This window comes from Nerophis lumbriciformis, linkage group LG02, assembly GCF_033978685.3.
Source record: "Nerophis lumbriciformis linkage group LG02, RoL_Nlum_v2.1, whole genome shotgun sequence".
In the NCBI taxonomy this organism is placed as follows: Eukaryota; Metazoa; Chordata; class Actinopteri; order Syngnathiformes; family Syngnathidae; genus Nerophis; species Nerophis lumbriciformis.
The window spans coordinates 235,946-257,697 of NC_084549.2; the positions used below are offsets into that span (position 1 = coordinate 235,946).

Genomic DNA, 21,752 nt, shown 5'->3' on the forward strand with positions numbered 1-21,752 from the left:
TCAGGCAAATCATTTTGTCTACAAATGCATTTTTCCATCAATAACATCAATAACATGACATCATTGCACTCGTGCTACAGAGTGTCAACTGTTTTTATCTGTAAATAATTTATATATACATACATACAGTATATATACAGTATATATACAGTACATATATATATATACATAAACAGCCTGGTCCCCGACCAAATTGTTTGAACCCAATGAGGCCCCTGAGTCAAAAAGTGTGGTGACTTTGCTCTAGAGATCTAAAGAATTTGCTGCAAAAAAGCACCTGGGGGGCCCGTCTGGTTAGCCTGGCTGTTCCTTTACACCTCTAATAGTAAAGTTCTAATAGTAAAGTTCTAATAGTAAAGTTCCAATAGTAAAGTTCCTTTATACCTCTAATAGTAAAGTTCTAATAGTAAAGTTCTAATAATAAATTTCCTTTACACCTCTAATAGTAAAGTTCTAATAGTAAAGTTCTAATAATAAAGTTCCTTTACACCTCTAATAGAAAAGCTGTAGAGATGATGAGCACACCTTCTTGCTGTCAAAGCGCTTCGACTGAAGAAAGTGATGAGCTGGAGGAGTGGATCCATCATCTTGGCCCTTCTCTCTTCTCCAGTCAGGCCCTTCACACCCTCAATGACAAGATGGAGGTGATAAAGTGTGATGCGCACAATCAACACATACACAAAGCAAAGAGTCCCATTTCTATTATAAATGTATAATAGCATGTTATTATAGCACTCACAGCTAATGTATAACAGCATGTTAATAATAATGTATGTTATAATAATGTATAACAGCATGTTAATAATAATGTATGTTATAATAATGTATAACATCATGTTAATAATAATGTATGTTATAATAATGTATAACAGCATGTTAATAATAATGTATGTTATAATAATGTATAACAGCATGTTAATAATAATGTATGTTATAATAATGTATAACAGCATGTTAATAATAATGTATGTTATAATAATGTATAACAGCATGTTAATAATAATGTATGTTATAATAATGTATAACAGCATGTTAATAATAATGTATGTTATAATAATGTATAACAGCATGTTAATAATAATGTATGTTATAATAATGTATAACAGCATGTTAATAATAATGTATGTTATAATAATGTATAACAGCATGTTAATAATAATGTATGTTATAATAATGTATAACAGCATGTTAATAATAATGTATGTTATAATAATGTATAACAGCATGTTAATAATAATGTATGTTATAATAATGTATAACAGCATGTTAATAATAATGTATGTTATAATAATGTATAACAGCAAGTTAATAATAATGTATGTTATAATAATGTATAACAGCATGTTAATAATAATGTATGTTATAATAATGTATAACAGCATGTTAATAATAATGTATGTTATAATAATGTATAACAGCATGTTAATAATAATGTATGTTATAATAATGTATAACAGCATGTTAATAATAATGTATGTTATAATAATGTATAACAGCATGTTAATAATAATGTATGTTATAATAATGTATAACAGCATGTTAATAATAATGTATGTTATAATAATGTATAACAGCATGTTAATAATAATGTATGTTATAATAATGTATAACAGCATGTTAATAATAATGTATGTTATAATAATGTATAACAGCATGTTAATAATAATGTATGTTATAATGTATAATGTATAACAGCATGTTAATAATAATGTATGTTATAATAATGTATAACAGCATGTTAATAATAATGTATGTTATAATAATGTATGTTATAATAATGTATGTTATAATAATGTATGTTCTAATAATGTATGTTATTATAGCACTCACAGCTAAGTGGTCCACGAGGCTCTCCTCCAGAGTCTTGTCCTCAGCTGCTATCCAGGACTGACGGTAGCCTTGCAGGAAGAGGTTGACGGCTCTGTGCCTGCAAAGTCAAGATGAGATGATTGACAGCTGCCTTCTTCCCTTTCTCAATCATCAATCATCAATATGCAAACAACATCAAAAAGGTTTTCTAAATCAGGCGGCATAAAAAAGGAAATTGAAACGGGGGTTGCCAAAAGCGCTTGTTGTTTGCTGCAAAGTCTAATACTTGGTAGCTTACCACCTCCATGTGCATTTTCTTCTTTCTTGAAGTTTCCATGAGGGCTGAGCCATGAAACATTATCAACATATATTGACACAAACATGTCAGTAACTAGAAGACTGGATTGTTGGTGGGAAGCAAGCAGAAGTGATCTAAGTTGCAGGAAGTGATCAGTGATCAGTGGGAGTATCAACTAGATCTCATCTTGTGCTTGATTCTTGGCATGAAGTCAGAAGTGATCAGTGATCAGTGGGAGCATCAACTAGATCTCGTCTTGTGCTTGATTCTTGACATGAAGTCAGAAGTGATCAGTGATCAGTGGGAGCATCAACTAGATCTCGTCTTGTGCTTGATTCTTGGCATGAAGTCAGAAGTGATCAGTGATCAGTGGGAGCATCAACTAGATCTCGTCTTGTGCTTGATTCTTGGCATGAAATCAGAAGTGATCAGTGATCAGTGGGAGCATCAACTAGATCTCGTCTTGTGCTTGATTCTTGGCATGAAATCAGAAGTGATCAGTGGGAGCATCAACTAGATCTCGTCTTGTGCTTGATTCTTGGCATGAAATCAGAAGTGATCAGTGATCAGTGAGAGCATCAACTAGATCTCGTCTTGTGCTTGATTCTTGGCAAGAAATCATAAGAGAATGTAAAAATGAGCGCTGGTCAAAGGTCACCTGGACATTATGGCAGTTTTATGGATTTTTTGAAAAAGGACCGTAGTCAGACCATTGTGTTCCCTAAATGGTAAGACCACTAATACCACACCACCTTAGCCATGCTCACCCTTTAGAGCACAGCTGTAACTTCCTGCTACTAAACCTGCAGAAAATACTTTCTCTGTTTACATTTTCACCCTTTGCACTCTTTTCTTACACTTTATTAGGCATTTCTTTCATATTCCTCATGTTTACCCCTTCATTCCTTTTAAGAGGCGGGATGGGGCGGCATGGCGTAGTTGGTAGAGCAACCGTGCCAGAAACCTGAGGGTTGCAGCTTCGCTCCCCGCCTCTTACCATCCAAAATCGCTGCCGTTGTGTCCTTGGGCAGGACACTTCACCCTTTGCCCTCGGTGCCACTCACACGGGTGAACTGAATGATGAATGATAGGTGGTGGTCGGAGGGGCCGCTTCCGTCAGTCTACCCCAGGGCAGCTGTGGCTATGAAAGTAGCTTACCACCACCAGGTGTGAATTAATGAAGGCTTCTACATGTAAAGCGACTTTGGGTACTTAGAAAAGCGTTATATAAATCCCAGGTATTATTATTATTAAGAGCTTATTGTTAAAGGGGAACTGCACCTTTGTTTTTTTTACATTCTGCCTATCATTCACAATCATAAGTGACAAGAAGACAAAAGTTTTTTGTTTTTTTTCACTTTCTAACATAAAAATGGCTCCTTCTTGGTGGCTAGCAATGCAGCTAATGTTAGCAATCAATGTACCTGGGCAGGTTGTATAATGGTGATGTGTGTGTGTGTGTGTGTGTGTGTGTGTGTGTGTGTGTGTGTGTGTGTGTGTGTGTGTGTGTGTGTGTGTGTGTGTGTGTGTGTGTGTGTGTGTGTGTGGAGTACCTGGGCAGGTTGTATAGCGGGGCCATTCTTAGGCAAGCCACAACTGCCTGCTTCCTCTGCTTGGTCAACACTTTGTGCCATGAAGTCTTTTTATGTCTATGAGGATGTTCCACCTGCACACACAAGCAAACACACACCTCAGTAATAGCATCACAATTGCTCATTGGCCAGCTACAATTGCTCATTGGCCAGCTACAATTGCTCATTGGCCAGCTACAATTGTGAATTATTAAAGGTATTCTATTTTTATTGGCTGAAGTGCAGCATTAATATTTACGTTCCTCATCTTTACCAAATAATTGCGGCGCACAGATTGTGTGGTATCCGCTTGTCTGTTGGCGTACATCAGCGGCAAGGTCGAATGTACGGAGGGTCAAATGGCCAAAATGTCAATAAATAAATACATCTTGAAATAATGACCTAAATGTGTCACTAACTCATACAATTGGAATTAATTCCATACACTTATTATTAAATGTGTCTATGTATTTAATGCAATTATTTATTTCAACACTTAATCAATGATTTAATTAAATCATAAAATAATTAAATTGTGTGTAGTGTGAGTCCTCAAAAATATGTATTGACATTCAAATTGCGAATGTTATATATTCAGATTTTGTATCAAGTCATCATTTTTGAAGAAGTTGATTCTTTTACAATTTTAACGATATTTTTATTATTATTTGCTTTTATATGTTTTTGGTTTATTTTCTTTCCTTCTCAATTGCTTTGTAAATGTATATTTATTTTATACACATTTATATTTATACATATAAATATTATATTAAATATATTTATATTTATGTATAAGTATTCTAAAGCTGGCATCGGGTTTGAGTTGGGGTTGCTCCAATTTATTTTATTCAACTGATTAACATTCTGTGATTTTTAATAAATAAAATCTTTATAAAACATGTTTTTAAAGACAATTTTTAGGCCAACACTGCACATATATGTCATACGTCAGCAGTCAAGAGGAGCTTTTCAACCTGTAACCTGTTTTATCACAAGGGCCAAATATGATATCACCATCATGGTGTTGAATGGAGACCCAAGTGGTTATGATTGAAGTTTATTACATCACATATTTCCACTTTCTCACTACAACATGTCTGAAAAGAAGTAGGAAGAAGCAGAGCTAATATAGTTTATTATAGCTCATTTAGTTTATGTGTCACTATAGAGGTGGGGACAGCGACTCCCACCGTGGAGGGACGTTAGCCGCTAGCGAGTACTCTACGTTGCTTTTAGGAAGTGGCCTTGTTGCTGTCACAGCAAGAAGATGTCACCAACATGAATTATAAGCAGTGGAGGAGAAAAGCTCTTTCGTCAACTCAATTCATGTCATATACCATGAATACATGTACAGTTACCACTTGATAAACTCTCATGTATTGACAAGAGAATGTCATTTACCATGTCATATACCATGAATACATGTACAGTTAGCACTTGATAAACTCTCATGTATTGACAAGAGAATGGTGTTTACCTGATCAAGGTGATAGAGGACTCGAGCAACTCCAAGGATCTTGTGGCTTGTGTCGTCTGAGTTAAAGATCTCTTGCTGCAGGATGGAAGCAATGTTTACTTTATTGCAAGTTTCTGCAATTTGATCCACTGAAAAAGACTTTTTAATATGCTGCTGGATTAATGAAGGGGAAAGATAAAGTCATGGATGAATGTACATGAAGTCTCTGTAGGATTGTGATGTGTTCAATTCCAGTCACGCTTTCACACATTTTACAGGCTAACGAATAACACTCCAGTTGCTTCAATGAAACGCTACTAAGGCTGGCAGTGCACAGCAGGATGGTAGCAAGATGGTAGCAAGATGGTAGCAAGATGGCAGCAAGATGGCAGCAAGATGGTAGCAAGATGGCAGCAAGATGGCAGCAAGATGGTAGCAAGATGGCAGCAGGATGATAGCAGGATGGTAGCAGGATGGCAGCAGGATGCGGGAAAACATGCGGTCAAAGGGCAAGTGGACTTTGTGAGTAGAGGTGGGCGATACCAGGAATTTTGGTATTGATACCAAGTAAATAGAGGGCTACTATCGCCGGTATTTTTGACTTGAAATGTCCTGATCGCTGAATAACTTAGTGATTTTGCTTCTAGTTAGTGAATTATGTCAACACAGGACAACTATTTTAAAACAATCCAAAACAGGGGTGTCCAAACTTTCTGACTGATTGGGCTTCAAATATGTGTAGCAGTGTAATATAACAACAACAAATATAGATGTGTAATATAACAGAACATACTTGGCCACCAGAGTGTAAAAGGGATTCACACACACGATCTCGAATCTCATCTTCAGTGTTCTTCTGTGGAATAAAGTTCAAACAAAGTCACACAAATACACCACATATAGAAGAGTACACATACAAATACACCACATATAGAAGAGTACACATATATATACACCACATATTAATGGTACACATACAAATACACCACATATATAAACTTAACCCTTTGAGGTGGTGGTGTGCAGAGGACATCATTAAAGGTGTCCTTTCTCATTGACTTCAATGACTTTCAGTCAACAGCGTTCCAATGGAGGCTGTCCTACAATGTTACTTTGTTCCAATGGAGGCTGTCCTACAATGTTACTTTGTTCCAATGGAGGCTGTCCTACAATGCTACTTTGTTCCAATGGAGGCTGTCCTACAATGTTACTTTGTTCCAATGGAGGCTGTCCTACAATGTTACTTTGTTCCAATGGAGGCTGTCCTACAATGTTACTTTGTTCCAATGGAGGCTGTCCTACAATGCTACTTTGTTCCAATGGAGGCTGTCCTACAATGTTACTTTGTTCCAATGGAGGCTGTCCTACAATGTTACTTTGTTCCAATGGAGGCTGTCCTACAATGCTACTTTGTTCCAATGGAGGCTGTCCTACAATGCTACTTTGTTCCAATGGAGGCTGTCCTACAATGTTACTTTGTTCCAATGGAGGCTGTCCTACAATGCTACTTTGTTCCAATGGAGGCTGTCCTACAATGTTACTTTGTTCCAATGGAGGCTGTCCTACAATGTTACTTTGTTCCAATGGAGGCTGTCCTACAATGCTACTTTGTTCCAATGGAGGCTGTCCTACAATGCTACTTTGTTCCAATGGAGGCTGTCCTACAATGTTACTTTGTTCCAATGGAGGCTGTCCTACAATGCTACTTTGTTCCAATGCAGGCTGTCCTACAATGTTACCTTGTTCCAATGGAGGCTGTCCTACAATGTTACTTTGTTCCAATGCAGGCTGTCCTACAATGTTACTTTGTTCCAATGGAGGCTGTCCTACAATGCTACTTTGTTCCAATGGAGGCTGTCCTACAATGCTACTTTGTTCCAATGGAGGCTGTCCTACAATGTTACTTTGTTCCAATGCAGGCTGTCCTACAATGTTACTTTGTTCCAATGGAGGCTGTCCTACAATGCTACTTTGTTCCAATGGAGGCTGTCCTACAATGCTACTTTGTTCCAATGGAGGCTGTCCTACAATGCTACTTTGTTCCAATGGAGGCTGTCCTACAATGTTACTTTGTTCCAATGGAGGCTGTCCTACAATGCTACTTTGTTCCAATGGAGGCTGTCCTACAATGCTACTTTGTTCCAATGGAGGCTGTCCTACAATGTTACTTTGTTCCAATGGAGGCTGTCCTACAATGTTACTTTGTTCCAATGGAGGCTGTCCTACAATGCTACTTTGTTCCAATGGAGGCTGTCCTACAATGTTACTTTGTTCCAATGGAGGCTGTCCTACAATGCTACTTTGTTCCAATGGAGGCTGTCCTACAATGCTACTTTGTTCCAATGGAGGCTGTCCTACAATGCTACTTTGTTCCAATGGAGGCTGTCCTACAATGCTACTTTGTTCCAATGGAGGCTGTCCTACAATGCTACTTTGTTCCAATGGAGGCTGTCCTACAATGCTACTTTGTTCCAATGGAGGCTGTCCTACAATGCTACTTTGTTCCAATGGAGGCTGTCCTACAATGTTACTTTGTTCCAATGGAGGCTGTCCTACAATGTTACTTTGTTCCAATGGAGGCTGTCCTACAATGTTACTTTGTTCCAATGGAGGCTGTCCTACAATGCTACTTTGTTCCAATGGAGGCTGTCCTACAATGCTACTTTGTTCCAATGGAGGCTGTCCTACAATGTTACTTTGTTCCAATGGAGGCTGTCCTACAATGCTACTTTGTTCCAATGGAGGCTGTCCTACAATGCTACTTTGTTCCAATGGAGGCTGTCCTACAATGTTACTTTGTTCCAATGGAGGCTGTCCTACAATGCTACTTTGTTCCAATGGAGGCTGTCCTACAATGCTACTTTGTTCCAATGGAGGCTGTCCTACAATGCTACTTTGTTCCAATGGAGGCTGTCCTACAATGCTACTTTGTTCCAATGGAGGCTGTCCTACAATGTTACTTTGTTCCAATGGAGGCTGTCCTACAATGTTACTTTGTTCCAATGGAGGCTGTCCTACAATGCTACTTTGTTCCAATGGAGACTGTCCTACAATGCTACTTTGTTCCAATGGAGGCTGTCCTACAATGTTACTTTGTTCCAATGGAGGCTGTCCTACAATGCTACTTTGTTCCAATGGAGGCTGTCCTACAATGCTACTTTGTTCCAATGGAGGCTGTCCTACAATGTTACTTTGTTCCAATGGAGGCTGTCCTACAATGCTACTTTGTTCCAATGGAGGCTGTCCTACAATGCTACTTTGTTCCAATGGAGGCTGTCCTACAATGTTACTTTGTTCCAATGGAGGCTGTCCTACAATGCTACTTTGTTTCTATCACCATCCATTCCAAATGAATTGGCAGTCACTTTTCCAAACAGAATCCAGTCCATGTTCTACCAACCTGAGCAAAACCACTTTTAGCCAACAAGATGAGGCTGAGGTCGCCGGGTAAACAAAGCCGGAGTCCCACGGGGAGGAGCCTTTTCACGCACGCCACAATGAGGGAGGTGTGCACCGAATAACCATCACCCTTCTTCTTCATCGCCCTCTCCTCGTAGTCCAGCTGAGAACATGATCACATCACATGACATGAGAACATGATCACATGACATGAGAACATGATCACATGACATGAGCTGAGAACATGATCACATGACATGAGCTGAGAACATGATCACATGACATGAGAACATGATCACATGACATGAGCTGAGAACATGATCACATGACATGAGCTGAGAACATGATCACATGACATGAGAACATGATCACATGACATGAGAACATGATCACATGACATGAGAGCTTCAGCCATCAGGTGTGCAGGTGCACAGCAGCTCACCTTTGCCATGTTGTTGTTGGCCAAGAAAGCCAAATTGTTGATCTGGTTTTGGACCACGTAGTTCTGCTCCTCCCACTTGAAATTCTGTGGTGTGAGCGAGATATGCATGAGTCCTGAATGAGATATGCATGAGTCCTGAATGAGATACGCATGAGTCCTGAATGAGATATGCATGAGTCCTGAATGAGATATGCATGAGTCCTGAATGAGATATGCATGAGTCCTGAATGAGATATGCATGAGTCCTGAATGAGATATGCATGAGTCCTGAATGAGATATGCATGAGTCCTGAATGAGATATGCATGAGTCCTGAATGAGATATGCATGAGTCCTGAATGAGATATGCATGAGTCCTGAATGAGATACGCATGAGTCCTGAATGAGATATGCATGAGTCCTGAATGAGATATGCATGAGTCCTGAATGTCCGCCCACTTTGAGAGTGACAAGAGAAAAGCCTCACGTGAGATTTGGCCCAGAAGGTAAAGACCTGGGCCACCATGCTGAACATCTGCTCAGCATCAGGACTTCTCTCCTGCTGCCAACTGGACCTAAAATCAGAGACAGACAATTTCCATCTGACAAGGTCAACATCCCTTTTTGTATAGTGTACCTTCAAAACACACATTTTTGTACAGTGTACCTTCAAAACACACATTTTTGTACAGTGTACCTTCAAAACACACATTTTTGTACGGTGTACCTTCAAAACACACATTTTTGTACGGTGTACCTTCAAAACACACATTTTTGTACGGTGTACCTTCAAAACACACATTTCATCCAAAAAGACAATCTCAAGCAAGTTTAAAAGTCCCCCAATTTGCAAAAGAGATATTTGAATGTAACATGAATATTTATTAGCATCAAACATTCAACAAATCTTGTTTGCTTCACTTTTGCTTTGAAACTTCACAAAGGAAAAAACTTTCTTTTTTGTTGTCGTCCTGTCCAGCTACTAATATAGTAGATGTAGATGTAGATGTAGATGATCTACATCTACATCTACACATTGACTTTAGACAAGAGAAGTGTGGGATACTTCTCTTGTTGCCTTATTTGTATTTGACTTTATTAAATGTATTTATATTATCATTTAGTGCAGCCGGGCCGGAGCAGGAGGGGATAGAAAGAGAGAAAAAAAGAAGACAGAGGGGGAAATTGTGGGGACAAGAGGGGGATTAGACAGAGAGACAACAACAACAACAACAACAACAATAACAACAACAGCAGAACAACATCAGCAAATATGACATGTACAAATATGATTGTAAACGTAATAGCAGAGAAGCAGTTAGTGAAAAAAATAATAATACAGAAATGACAATGAGCATTATTACACTACAAATGGATCAATACAAATACCAATAGAAATATCACTATTGATAATGAATAATAACAATAATTTAACTCCATTATCAACAATACCGTTGTTCAAATGCAACAATACATATATGCAGAGGTGGGTAGAGTAGCCAGAAATTGTACTCAAGTAAGAGTACTGTTACTTTAGAGATGTATTACTCAAGTAAAAGTAAGGAGTAGTCACCCAAATATTTACTTGAGTAAAAGTAAAAAGTATGTTGTGAAAAAACTACTCAAGTACTGAGTAACTGATGAGTAACATACACACACATATCATATATATATATATATACACACACACACATATATATATATATATATATATATATATATATATATATATATATATATATATATATATATATATACATACACACATATATATATATACACACATATATATATATAAATATATATATATATATATATACATATATATATACACACATATATATATATATATATATACACACACACATATATATATATATATATATATATACACACATTTATATATATATACATAAACATATATATATATATATATATATATATATATATATATATATATATATACATACACACACATATATATATACAGTATATAATTTATATTTATTTATTTTGCCGTTTTTGTTTACATGTTAAAGGTGTTTTAATGAATATACATGCATGTTTAACACATATAGATTCCTTTCTTTCATGAAGACAAGAATATAAGTTGGTGTATTACCTGATTCTGATGACTTGCATTGATTGGAATCAGACAGTAGTGATGATAACGTCCACGTTTTCAAATGGAGGAGAAAAAAAGTTCCTCCTTTCGGTCTAATACCACATGAAAGTGGTTGGTTTTTGGCTTCTTATTTGTCCAGCTTCCATATTCGTTTTTATACACTTTTCAAGAAATACATCGGCGGCAAACTCCTTAGTTTGCTAGCTTGTTTGCGCTGGCTTTCGGAGACTCTTGTTTTGAAAGCGCAGGCGCGATGGAGCGGCACTTTTATTGTGAAGACAGGAACTGTGCAGTCAGTCTTTATTTAGGCTTTTGACGGGATGTACGGTTGAAATAAAAAAGGGTCTTTTTTCCTTCACACTTTTGATTGATTGATTGAAACTTTTATTAGTAGATTGCACAGTACAGTATAAATTCCGGTAACACCCCAATAAGTTTTTCAACTTGTTTAAGTCAGGTCATGTGACCCCTTGCTCTGTTTGATTGGTCCAACGTCACCAGTGACTGCATCTGATTGGTGGAACAGAGTAAACGTCACCAGTGACTGTATTTGTTGAAACGCAGGCACTATGAAGGTCTGTCTGACAGACCAAAACAAACAAAGCGTGCATTAACAGATCGATAAAAATTAGTAGCGAGCTGAATGTAGATAAAAGTAGCGGAGTAAAAGTAGCGTTTCTTCTCTATAAATATACTCAAGTAAAAGTAAAAGTATGTTGCATTAAAACTACTCTTAGAAGTACAATTTATCCCAAAAGTTACTCAAGTAGATGTAACGGAGTAAATGTAGCGCGTTACTACCCACCTCTGCATATATGTCATGATAACTTGAAATACAAAAGAAAGCAGATAAATTGAGCGGAAAAAAGAGAAGCGAACTGTATTAACCTTGTAAAAAAAAAAAGAGTTAAAAGTGGGGCTACATGCTGACATATGCTCAACTCGTCATGCTTAATTTATTACAGCATTTGGGAAGCCTGTAGTTGATTTTTATTATGTAAATGTTATATTTTTATCAACATGTGATAGCAGGGACCCTGCCATTCAAAACTAGGCTGCTACATTACTAATGATTCATGTAGCTATAGCTGAAAAAAATAGTACAATAGCAATAGGAGAGACTATTCATCCCTGAACACCATGGAGTTCATGTCCTAATGATGCACTTAGATTATTATATCAACTATCAGAGACATAAACTCTTCATTTAACATAATGTCCTGTTTTGCTGCTTCAACACAGAAAAAGGTCAAGTGAAATAACTTAGTTGTTAACTGTAGGTCAATAATGCTTGTCTTTCTCTCAGACAGATAGGGCTTAGCTGTCCGTAACACACACACGCACACACACACACACCGCACAGTGAGCTAACGTTACGCTAAAAGCTAATTAGCCTTCACCTCAAGGACTGCGAGCGAGCTAATCTGAACATCTTGAGATATATCCATCCATCCATCCATCTTCTTCCGCTTATCCGAGGTTGGGTCGCGGGGGCAGCAGCCTAAGCAGGGAAGCCCAGACTTTCCTCTCCCCAGCCACTTCGTCCAGCTCCTCCCGGGGGATCCCGAGGCGTTCCCAGGCCAGCCGGGAGACATAGTCTTCCCAACGTGTCCTGGGTCTTCCCCGTGGCCTCCTACTGGTCGGACGTGCCCTAAACACCTCCCTAGGGAGGTGTCCGGGTGGCATCCTGACCAGATGCCCGAACCACCTCATCTGGCTCCTCTCGATGTGGAGGAGCAGCGGCTTTACTTTGAGCTCCCCCCGGATGACAGAGCTTCTCACCCTATCTCTAAGGGAGAGCCCCGCCACCCGGCGGAGGAAACTCATTTGGGCCGCTTGTACCCGTGATCTTGTCCTTTCGGTCATAACCCAAAGCTCATGACCATAGGTGAGGATGGGAACGTAGATCGACCCGTAAATTGAGAGCTTAGCCTTCCGGCTCAGCTCCTTCTTCACCACAACGGATCGATACAGCGTCCGCATTACTGAAGACGCCGCACCGATCCGCCTGTCGATCTCACCATCCACTCTTCCCTCACTGGTGAATAAGACTCCGAGGTACTTGAACTCCTCCACTTGGGGCAAGATCTCCTCCCCAATCCGGAGATGGCACTCCACCCTTTTCCGGGCGAGAACCATGGACTCGGACTTGGAGGTGCTGATTCTCATCCCATCTTGAGATATACATGTTCTTATTTACTAATATTATAATTCCCCCAGCCAAAACCTTTTAAGGGCTTAAGCACACTTCAAAAGTAAAATGTTTCAAGAAGTGTGTAGACATGTTCATCATGACAGGACGCACAGAAACCATCAAACACTTTGCTGACATTTTGCTTTACAGATGCCATTTAGTTTTAGATTTGGTCCAGTTCTATTTAGTTTTAGTTTTAGATTTGGTCCAGTTCTATTTAGTTTTAGTGTCTGAGACGTGAAATGGCCGCACTTTGGACAGACATCCATCCATCCATTTTCTACCGCTTGTCCCTTCTTTTGGGGGGTCGCTCACACTCACATTCACACACGAGGGCCAATTTAGTGTTGCCAATCAATCTATCAATCAATCATCAATCAATCTATCCCCACATTCTGTAATAAGATGATGCATCTTCAAATGTGCATTTTTAACTTGCATGGAAGCAAATCTTACCCATGGAAGTCTACGAAGGGGATGAGGAGGGGATAGAAGGCGTAGAGGTCTCGCACCAGCACTGTAAACTTCTCCTGGATCTGTAACTCGGCTTCAGACACACCTTCTGCCTTCATGCTCTCCTCCTCCATCAACACCTGCTCTGCCCTCTTCCTCAACTTCTCCATCACAGGAAGGAAGTGGCTCTTCAGCAGCTCAGCTCGCCCTTTGCAGATGAGAGGCTGGCAACAAACTGACATATACACAACATATACATAGACTTGACAACATATACTTAGACTTGACAACAAATACTTAGACTTGACAACATATACATAGACTTGACAACATATACTTAGACTTGACAACATATACTTAGACTTGACAACATATACTTAGACTTGACAACATATACATAGACTTGACAACATATACTTAGACTTGACAACATATACATAGACTTGACAACATATACTTAGACTTGACAACATATACTTAGACTTGACAACATATACTTAGACTTGACAACATATACTTAGACTTGACAACAAATACTTAGACTTGACAACAAATACTTAGACTTGACAACATATACATAGACTTGACAACATATACTTAGACTTGACAACATATACTTAGACTTGACAACATATACTTAGACTTGACAACATATACATAGACTTGACAACATATACTTAGACTTGACAACATATACTTAGACTTGACAACATATACTTAGACTTGACAACATATACTTAGACTTGACAACATATACTTAGACTTGACAACATATACTTAGACTTGACAACATATACTTAGACTTGACAACATATACTTAGACTTGACAACAAATACTTAGACTTGACAACAAATACTTAGACTTGACAACATATACATAGACTTGACAACATATACTTAGACTTGACAACATATACTTAGACTTGACAACATATACTTAGACTTGACAACATATACTTAGACTTGACAACATATACTTAGACTTGACAACATATACTTAGACTTGACAACATATACTTAGACTTGACAACATATACTTAGACTTGACAACATATACTTAGACTTGACAACATATACATAGACTTGACAACATATACTTAGACTAGACTTGAGAACATATACTTAGACTTGACAACATATACTTAGACTTGACAACATATACTTAGACTTGACAACATATACTTAGACTTGACAACATATACATAGACTTGACAACATATACTTAGACTAGACTTGAGAACATATACTTAGACTTCACAACATATACTTAGACTAGACTTGAGAACATATACTTAGACTTCACAACATATACTTAGACTTGACAACATATACTTAGACTTGACAACATATACTTAGACTTGACAACATATACATAGACTTGACAACATATACATAGACTTCACAACATATACTTAGACTTGAGAAACATCTAATGATACATCTTATACAAGTGTGTGTGAGACCTGTTTCATCCAGTCATCCTAAGTTACATGTGTGTGTGAGTACCTGCTAGCTGTTTCATCCAGTCACCGTGGCTGGCACCCAGGTGGTTGTGGAGGATTCGGAGGATGCGAGCGAGGAGGTCGCTGGCATGCTGAGGCGTGACGGAGGTGCACACTGGCTTGTCCGCTTGGCCCCGGGGCCACCAGCGCCCCCAGCGGGCCACGTAGGCACACAGCATGGGCAGGATGACGTCAGTGACGTGGGCGTAGAGGCCCTGCTGGGCGGCGGCGCCGGCGTCTGCCAGCTCCTCCACCTGTGCCATGGCCTGCTCCAGAGAAGGGAGAAGGGGGCACATGTCTTCCAGGTCCCAATCTAGCAGGACAAGAGGACAAGTCAAGAGGAAAAGAAATGCTTGTGAAAAAGTGTGACTAGTTTACCGTCTCTTTCGGGGGCGGCCATGGTGTTGTTGGGATTGATGGACGGCTCCAGGAAACACACGGGAAAAGATCCGCTCAGCGCTGCCAGGCAGGCGCCCGCTGATGGCCGCTGGCTGAGGGGAAACATGCTCACTTCATTTAGTCAACTCTCAATCAAATTCACCTCATTTATTCAATCATCAATCAAATTCACGTCATTTATTCAACCCTCAATCAAATTCACTTCATTTATTCAACCCTCAATCAAATTCACGTCATTTATTCAACCTCAATCAAATTCACTTCATTTATTCAACCCTCAATCAAATTCACTTCATTTATTCAACCCTCAATCAAATTCACGTCATTTATTCAACCCTCAATCAAATTCACGTCATTTATTCAACCCTCAATCAAATTCACGTCATTTATTCAACCCTCAATCAAATTCACGTCATTTATTCCATCCTCAATCAAATTCACGTCATTTATTCGACCCTCAATCAAATTCACGTCATTTATTCAAACCTCAATCAAATTCACGTCATTTATTCAACCCTCAATCAAATTCACGTCATTTATTCGACCCTCAATCAAATTCACTTCATTTAGTCAACTCTCAATCAAAATCACTTCATTTATTTAACCCTCAATCAAATTCACATCATTTATTCAACCCTCAATCAAATTCACGTCATTTATTCAACCCTCAATCAAATTCACATCATTTATTCAACCCTCAATCAAATTCACTTAATTTATTCAATCCTCAATCAAATTCACGTCATTTATTCAATCCTCAATCAAATTCACTTCATTTATTCAACCCTCAATCAAATTCACGTCATTTATTCATTCCTCAATCAAATTCACTTCATTTATTCAACCCTCAATCAAATTCACGTCATTTATTCAACCCTCAATCAAATTCACTTCATTTATTCAACCCTCAATCAAATTCACTTAATTTATTCAACCCTCAATCAAATTCACGTCATTTATTCATTCCTCAATCAAATTCACGTCATTTATTCAACCCTCAATCAAATTCACGTCATTTATTCAACCCTCAATCAAATTCACTTCATTTATTCAACCCTCAATCAAATTCACTTAATTTATTCAACCCTCAATCAAATTCACGTCATTTATTCATTCCTCAATCAAATTCACTTCATTTATTCAACCCTCAATCAAATTCACGTCATTTATTCATTCCTCAATCAAATTCACTTCATTTATTCAATCCTCAATCAAATTCACGTCATTTATTCAACCCTCAATCAAATTCACGTCATTTATTCAAACCTCAATCTAATTCACGTCATTTATTCAATCCTCAATCAAATTCACTTCATTTATTCAACCCTCAATAAAATTCACGTCATTTATTCAAGCCTCAATCAAATTCACATCATTTATTCATCCTCAATCAAATTCACGTCATTTATTCAACCCTCAATCAAATTCACTTCATTTATTCAACCCTCAATCAAATTCACGTCATTTATTCAAACCTCAATCAAATTCACGTCATTTATTTAACCCTCAATCAAATTCACTTCATTTATTCAACCCTCAATCAAATTCACCTCATTTATTCAACCCTCAATCAAATTCACTTCATTTATTCAACCCTCAATCAAATTCACGTCATTTATTCAAACCTCAATCAAATTCACGTCATTTATTTAACCCTCAATCAAATTCACTTCATTTATTCAACCCTCAATCAAATTCACGTCATTTATTCAACCCTCAATCAAATTCACCTCATTTATTCAACCCTCAATCAAATTCACGTCATTTATTCAAGCCTCAATCAAATTCACCTCATTTATTCAACCCTCAATCAAATTCACCTCATTTATTCAAGCCTCAATCAAATTCACAAGTCATTGTGAAATTCAAATGCTGGAGCGTAAGAAAGGACTCCATGCCTTCTGTGTTCCCAGGAAATGAACAACAACATTTACATTTGTTCTGCATATTGATTTGATTGTATATTTAATAACGTGTACATTTTATTTTTAACTCCCTTAAAACATGAAAATATTTCCTTTTGTTGCATGCTAAAAGTTAAATATTTAAGGCTAAAATTAGACTTTGCCATGAAATATAATCATCTAAATCTGTCATAAATGTTATGATTTATATGTAAATTGTGCTAAAACTTATCTTAGCTCAGTGGTTCTCAAACTTTGGTGACCAAGTACCACCTCAGAAAAGCAAAAACAACACTCAAATACAGTAGCGTAGTAGGCCTAAATAGTCACTAAAATGATGCAAAGGTTTTATTCAACAAGTATATTCATTATTGTAAGACAGTTTGAACAGCAACACTGTGTTGGAATATTTCATTGATTAACGTATCACAGTTTGAAGATCACTCTGCCAGCTAAACATTTAGCTTGATTTTCTCCAAAAAAAAGTATGAATTTTAACTTTTTCACAGACAATAAATAGCCCCTGTCTGAAAAAAGGTTGAATATTTAAAGTCACATGTGAGGGCGGGGGGGTCAAATCTCAGTAGTTATTTGGTGGCTACTTGTTGGACTTTGAAATATATTTATATGTGCATTGTGTGTGCAGTGAGACATGGATGTACTGTGACAGACAGACAGGATGTGTGCAGTGAGACATGGATGTACTGTGACAGACAGGATGTGTGCAGTGAGACATGGATGTACTGTGACAGACAGACAGGATGTGTGCAGTGAGACATGGATGTACTGTGACAGACAGCAACATACTGGATTTAAATGGATCGCACAAAATCAAAAATTCAAAAGAGAGCAAATTGAAGGCTCACTCCCTGGAAACAGTCATTGAATGGTGGAAGTGACCCATAAGAGGACCTCCATGACCCACAGGAGGACCTCCATGACCCACAGGAGGACCTCCATGACCCACAGGAGGACCTCCATGACCCACAGGAGGACCTCCATGACCCACAGGAGGACCTCCATGACCCATAAGAGCACCTCCATGACCCACAGGAGGACCTCCATGACCCACAGGAGGACCTCCATGACCCACAGGAGGACCTCCATGACCCACAGGAGGACCTCCATGACCCATAAGAGCACCTCCATGACCCACAGGAGGACCTCCATGACCCACAGGAGGACCTCCATGACCCACAGGAGGATCTCCATGACCCACAGGAGGACCTCCATGACCCATAAGAGCACCTCCATGACCCACAGGAGGACCTCCATGACCCATAAGAGCACCTCCATGACCCACAGGAGGACCTCCATGACCCATAAGAGCACCTCCATGACCCACAGGAGGACCTCCATGACCCACAGGAGGACCTCCATGACCCACAGGAGGATCTCCATGACCCACAGGAGGACCTCCATGACCCATAAGAGCACCTCCATGACCCACAGGAGGACCTCCATGACCCATAAGAGCACCTCCATGACCCACAGGAGGACCTCCATGACCCATAAGAGCACCTCCATGACCCACAGGAGGACCTCCATGACCCACAGGAGGACCTCCATGACCCACAGGAGGACCTCCATGACCCATAAGAGGACCTCCATGACCCACAGGAGGACCTCCATGACCCATAAGAGGACCTCCATGACCCACAGGAGGACCTCCATGACCCACAGGAGGACCTCTATGACCCACAGGAGGACCTCCATGACCCATAAGAGGACCTCCATGACCCACAGGAGGACCTCCATGACCCATAAGAGGACCTCCATGACCCACAGGAGGACCTCCATGACCCACAGGAGGACATCCATGACCCATAAGAGCACCTCCATGACCCACAGGAGGACCTCCATGACCCACAGGAGGACCTCCATGACCCACAGGAGGACCTCCATGACCCACAGGAGGACATCCATGACCCATAAGAGCACCTCCATGACCCACAGGAGGACCTCCATGACCCACAGGAGGACCTCGAGGTGTAAAAGGTTAAGAACCCCTGAACTAAACCATCATCATGAACAGTCATTTGGAAGCATGTATGTGCTCCTGAGCAAGGCATTACCCCTCCATGTAGATGCTGCTGCTGGTGCCCAGCGTGTAGAGGCTGTTGAGGATCCTGTAACAGGACACCTGCACACCACCTGCTGAAACACACACTGACACTTCAATCCTCACATCCTGTAACAGGACACCTGCTGAAACATAGACTGACACTTCAATCAGGACATTCAGAGGAACAGGAGAGAGTAGACAATCAGGGAGAAAAAGCTGCTGATGCAGCAAATAGATGAACCCTGGAAGGTCACAGTGTTAGTCAATGAGACTGCTGCTCTGCAGCCATGACTGGACATCCTAATAGATGAACCCTGGAAGGTCACAGTGTTAGTCAATGAGATGGCTGCTGCTCTGCAGCCATGATTGGACATCCTAATAGATGAACCCTGGAAGGTCACAGTGTTAGTCAATGAGACTGCTGCTCTGCAGCCATGACTGGACATCCTAATAGATGAACCCTGGAAGGTCACAGTGTTAGTCAATGAGACTGCTGCTCTGCAGCCATGACTGGACATCCTAACTTAGCATGCAAAGCAAATGCTGCTGCTGTGCTATTCAACAGCTTTGCAGATGACTCAACTGAATGTTTTCCTTACCCAGGAGGTCAAGCCCGTGGTTTTGAGTGGCAAGATGGTGGAAGAGGGAGGTGAGAGTGGGCAGCAGGACGGAGGTGGTGAAGCCGAGGACCTTGGCAACACTTCTGGTCAGGTGACTGCGACACTGAGGCAGCGAGAGTGATGGGACAGACAGGTTCTCCACCGTCGTCTCCAGATCGGACGCAGCCGCCTCCAAGAAAGAATGCAGCGACGCCCGGATGGACTCTGGGGCGGACTTGGTTAATGTCCTGTTGAGGACAAAAAGACTTGATTTATACTTGTGATTAGTCTTTGTCCATGTAGAACACTCCCTAGTGGACTTGGTTAATGTCCTGTTGAGGACAAAAAGACTTGATTTATACTTCTGATTAGTCTTTGTCCATGTAGAACACTTCCTAGTGGACTTGGTTAATGCCCTGTTGAGGACAAAAAGACTTGATTTATACTTGTGATTAGTCTTTGTCCATGTAGAACACTCCCTAGTGGACTTGGTTAATGTCCTGTTGAGGACAAAAAGACTTGATTTATACTTCTGATTAGTCTTTGTCCATGTAGAACACTTCCTAGTGGACTTGGTTAATGCCCTGTTGAGGACAAAAAGACTTGATTTATACTTGTGATTAGTCTTTGTCCATGTAGAACACTCCCTAGTGGACTTGGTTAATGTCCTGTTGAGGACAAAAAGACTTGATTTATACTTGTGATTAGTCTTTGTCCATGTAGAACACTTCCTAGTGGACTTGGTTAATGTCCTGTTGAGGACAAAAAGACTTGATTTATACTTGTGATTAGTCTTTGTCCATGTAGAACACTCCCTAGTGGACTTGGTTAATGTCCTGTTGAGGTCAAAAAGACTTGATTTCTACTTGTGATTAGTCTTTGTCCATGTAGAACACTCCCTAGTGGACTTGGTTAATGTCCTGTTGAGGACAAAAAGACTTGATTTATACTTGTGATTAGTCTTTGTCCATGTAGAACACTCCCTAGTGGACTTGGTTAATGTCCTGTTGAGGACAAAAAGACTTCATGTATACTTGTGATTAGTCTTTGTCCATGTAGAACACTCCCTAGTGGACTTGGTTAATGTCCTGTTGAGGACAACAAGACTTGATTTCTACTTGTGATTAGTCTTTGTCCATGTAGAACACTCCCTAGTGGACTTGGTTAATGTCCTGTTGAGGACAAAAAGACTTGATTTATACTTGTGATTAGTCTTTGTCCATGTAGAACACTTCCTAGTGGTCTACAAAACATGTCATGGTGCTTCTTTGCTCACAATTCTTTTACAGCCTCTTCTTAAAGCCACTTTCTGACTGTCTCTTTCAAATGCACTTTTTTATTTACATCAGTCATCTTGTACTTTCTAGCCCTTCCATAGCAAGTCTACTGACAGATAGAAGTTAGAACTAGGGTTGTATGGTACAGCGGTACTAGTATATCCAGGAAGTAGTCACGTGTCGGAACACAAGACAACTGAAGCCACTCTTTAGCGGGTCAAACGAAATGACTCGGCGGACTAAATTTGGCCCACGGGCCCCATTTTGGGCACCTGTGCATC

At 39.6% G+C, this 21,752-nt stretch overlaps 1 protein-coding gene across 1 annotated transcript in view; it reads right to left on the reverse strand.

The window, feature by feature from the left end:
• Positions 1 to 21,752, reverse strand: part of LOC133577041 (ryanodine receptor 2-like) — a 194,230-nt gene that overhangs the window by 52,778 nt on the left and 119,700 nt on the right. The window contains exons 65-77 of the mRNA XM_061930583.2: positions 20,195 to 20,442; positions 19,606 to 19,687; positions 15,606 to 15,718; positions 15,232 to 15,540; positions 13,729 to 13,960; positions 9,441 to 9,528; positions 8,976 to 9,059; positions 8,535 to 8,696; positions 5,928 to 5,990; positions 5,156 to 5,230; positions 3,661 to 3,773; positions 1,831 to 1,927; positions 526 to 626 (exon numbers count right to left, since the gene is read on the reverse strand). Coding sequence (XP_061786567.1) covers positions 526 to 626; positions 1,831 to 1,927; positions 3,661 to 3,773; positions 5,156 to 5,230; positions 5,928 to 5,990; positions 8,535 to 8,696; positions 8,976 to 9,059; positions 9,441 to 9,528; positions 13,729 to 13,960; positions 15,232 to 15,540; positions 15,606 to 15,718; positions 19,606 to 19,687; positions 20,195 to 20,442 — 1,767 coding nt within the window. The remainder of the gene's footprint in view (positions 1 to 525; positions 627 to 1,830; positions 1,928 to 3,660; positions 3,774 to 5,155; positions 5,231 to 5,927; positions 5,991 to 8,534; positions 8,697 to 8,975; positions 9,060 to 9,440; positions 9,529 to 13,728; positions 13,961 to 15,231; positions 15,541 to 15,605; positions 15,719 to 19,605; positions 19,688 to 20,194; positions 20,443 to 21,752) is intronic.